This window comes from Brachionichthys hirsutus, chromosome 21 (genome assembly GCF_040956055.1).
Source record: "Brachionichthys hirsutus isolate HB-005 chromosome 21, CSIRO-AGI_Bhir_v1, whole genome shotgun sequence".
Taxonomy (NCBI): domain Eukaryota; kingdom Metazoa; phylum Chordata; class Actinopteri; order Lophiiformes; family Brachionichthyidae; genus Brachionichthys; species Brachionichthys hirsutus.
Genome location: NC_090917.1, coordinates 807,430 through 810,616, shown reverse-complemented (window position 1 = coordinate 810,616; position 3,187 = coordinate 807,430). Strand labels below are relative to the sequence as shown.

Genomic DNA, 3,187 nt, shown 5'->3' with positions numbered 1-3,187 from the left:
TCTCTCACACACAATACTTGCGTGTCAACACATCTGTGTGTTGTTTTATGTGTAATGGCAAAACCAGTCACAATCATGTAAAAGCTGTGATATTACGTAGTTTCCTGATACGATATTATATTTTTCATTCAAATAACACCTGTTTCTGTCTTATGGGGCCTTTTTTCTTGTACGATAATATATTTGACCTGTGATATTTTAACTATGCTTCTACTTTTTTTAATTTTTCAGTGTGGGCCTCATGCGTTACAAAATCCTCTACAATTGGTGTCAATTTGATTTACATTTGAAAATACCTGATCAAATAAGTCAACAAGAGCAGCAACGTCGCAAAACAATCAATTCCAGTTTTACATTGGTGCCAGACATGATGTTTGGATGGCCAAAATCACAGCCGAAAATAATATAGCAGACGTAAAGCTTTACGAAAAGCATTATTACATTAATAACAACAAATGAAAGAAAAAATACATAAAGATAAATACATTTTAAACAATATTTACATTAAATATACAATAATACAAACAGTAACGTCCAATTAAGACAGTGCTGGAATATTCAACAACCTCCGGGGGGGGGGGGGGGGGGGTCAGCTGCAGGGGCAAATAGCAAAGAGCTGCAGGTCGATGTCGCCGTCACTGGCAGCCGCACGTGTCCACGACCATGTCTTCGTGGTGTCTCAGGAGCATCTGTCCGTTCTCGTAGTACAGCATGCTCAACGGGCTGGTTTTGGTGGGGGCGCAGCAGGGGGGGGTGACCCTGTCAGCGTGGTAATACTGCAGTAAACTCTGTAGGAGGAGCAAACGGGGATTTAAATCGTTACAGTCGCGACATGCGGCTGGATCGATCGATGGGAGTCTCACCTGCATGTAGGCGTGATTCGTTGGGTTCAGGTCCTCCCCCAGGGGCCCGGGACACGCCCCCTCGCATCGGTACGCATTGTATTTTTTAGGGAAGACGATCCAGGACCCCCATCCGATCTGGTTAAAGTCTACCTGCAGGTCGACTCTGCGACAGAGAGACTTTTCGCCCCCTTTCTTGGCGTCCCCCTGGCCCCTCGCCACCTGCTCCCATTGGCCCCGTTTCGTCCGGCGCCTCCTGGAACGCCGGGCCTTTTTAATTTCGGCGGGGGACAGGAACTTGGATTGTTCCGCTGTTAGGAGCAAGCTCGCTTTGGCCTTAGAGTTTTCATCCCAGCCCGTGTGCGAGAAAACGACCAGCAGGGCGCGGTCGCTTGCGTCCTGCTGCTTTCGGCCCGGGTGGGCCGGCTGCTCGGGGGACATCGGGTCCCTCTTTGGGTTTGCCGCCGTCTGTCCTCTGGCTTCTCCGGTTTTAGCCGTAGACCTCTTCCTGAGCCACTTCAGCAGAGGGCGTGTCATGTTGAAGACCCCCCAGCTGTGCGACGACGAGCCCAGCGACGCCCCCGCCAGCCGGCCCACGAGCTGCTGCTCCTGGCAGGACCTGTTCCCGGGACACTCCGGCCCCCGCTGGTGGTGCACCTCCACGGTGACGTTCCAGACGCTCCGGCTCCGGCTCCGAGGAAGCTTGATTCGGAGCTCTGCTGCCTGAATCTGTTTGTCGGTCAGCAGCGTGTGGAGGTCAAAGGTCGCAACCCAGCGCCTCCGTCTGTACGTCAGACCTGATGGAGGGACGAGACCGACATCAGAGGGGGGGGGGGTTATTGTTTACATTCATCCTTTTCACCAGTGAGATAATTACGTCGTCTTAATTACATGCAAAATGTGATTTAATTATGTAACAAGTCTGATTAAATTAAGCACTTTGTTCAATAAATACATTTGAATTCCACATTTATTTGTTTTTAATGAACCAGACGGTCCGTTCTGTGACATTAGATTAGAACATAATAAATAAATCCTGCTGTCGAGCCATGATGGAGGGACAGGTACGATATGATCACGTGATTGAACAGATCAATCAAGGACGCTCTCCTAATGAATGACCCGCGCATTGTCCCCCCCCCCCCAGTGATGGCCGCCATTGTGATTCAACGAGCAGGTGTGGCTCAAATTGATCAAAAAGATTCCCTCCTGATTAAAAGTGGAATCTATTAATCCACTCAGCGCGAACGCGACAGCGGTCCCTGAACGCACCTCCGCCCTGCCTGCTGCATATCCTCAGCCAAACACACAGGTAGCGATGCGGGGGGGGGGGGGGGGGGGCTCTGCCCCCGCGGGGGGGTGAACCCGCAGCTCTAATCTAATCACGCCGTGTGAGAAAGAGAACTGAAGGAACGTGTTGATTTGACTTAACAAGAGATTTGTAGAAGGGACGTCTGGCGAGACGCCGAATCAACATCAGGAGAAGCGGGTTTGCTTTGAGCATTAGGCAGCGGCGCGCGCCTTCTCACGCGCGCGCCCTGCGTGGTTATCCCCCCCCCCGGGGGCTGGATGTGGATTGAAGCCCCCTGAGCTCGTCTGGGACTGACAGCAAAGAAAAACCTTCCACAACGGGACCATAAAAGCGGGATCTTACTTTTGGCGACCACGCTCTTCACCGTGTCCGCGCGCTGCGCCGCGTCCTGCGCCGCGTCCCGCGCCGCCGCGTCCGTGGGCCTGGAGAAGTTGGACCTGAAGTTCCGGTAGAGGTGCACCATGTAGGTCGGGGTCACGGACAGCCGCTGCAGCGACCTCAGGTGAAGTCCGTCCCTGCTTTGGGGGGTCCCGTGCGCCCCGTGCGCCCCGTGCGCCCCTTGCGTCCCGTGCGTCCCGTGCGTCCCGTGCGTCCCGTGCGCCCCTTGCGTCCCGTGCGCCCCGTGCGTCCCGTGCGTCCCGTGCGTCCCGTGCGCCAGCAGCGCCAGCAGCGCAAATGCCGCAAGTCCCAATGAGCGCATGTTAAATGAGACATTCCTCAGTGGGACATTAGGAGCGTCTTATATACCCTCCCCCCCCCACCCCCCCTTTCATGCTTGACAAGTAGCTGAGAACATTAAAGGAAATTGACATACGTGCCCGCGACGTGCTACCTGACAGCTCATCATCCATTCAGGTGTAAATGAGGGTGCGTGTTCGCAAGGAGCGCGCCGCCGCAGCGGAGTCCTCCTGCTGTTTGTTTTACGCACGCAGCCTGAAGAGAACTGATGAAAGTTTAGCCTTCAAATATCCATGAAACACAAGATTGGGTTTTAGAAACACGATTTAATCTTCTATAATCAGGATTATTGATA

General features: G+C 53.2%; 1 protein-coding gene across 1 annotated transcript; it reads right to left on the bottom strand.

Moving 5' to 3' along the window:
* Positions 1-635: 635 nt before the first annotated feature.
* ndr2 (nodal-related 2) lies at positions 636-2,854 on the bottom strand. The gene is made up of 4 exons (XM_068754681.1): positions 2,790-2,854; positions 2,497-2,672; positions 864-1,639; positions 636-788 (listed from the first exon to the last, which is right to left on the bottom strand). Exons 1-4 carry the CDS (start codon positions 2,852-2,854, stop codon positions 636-638), a joined length of 1,170 nt encoding a protein of 389 aa, XP_068610782.1.
* Between the last annotated feature and the right edge of the window lie 333 nt (positions 2,855-3,187).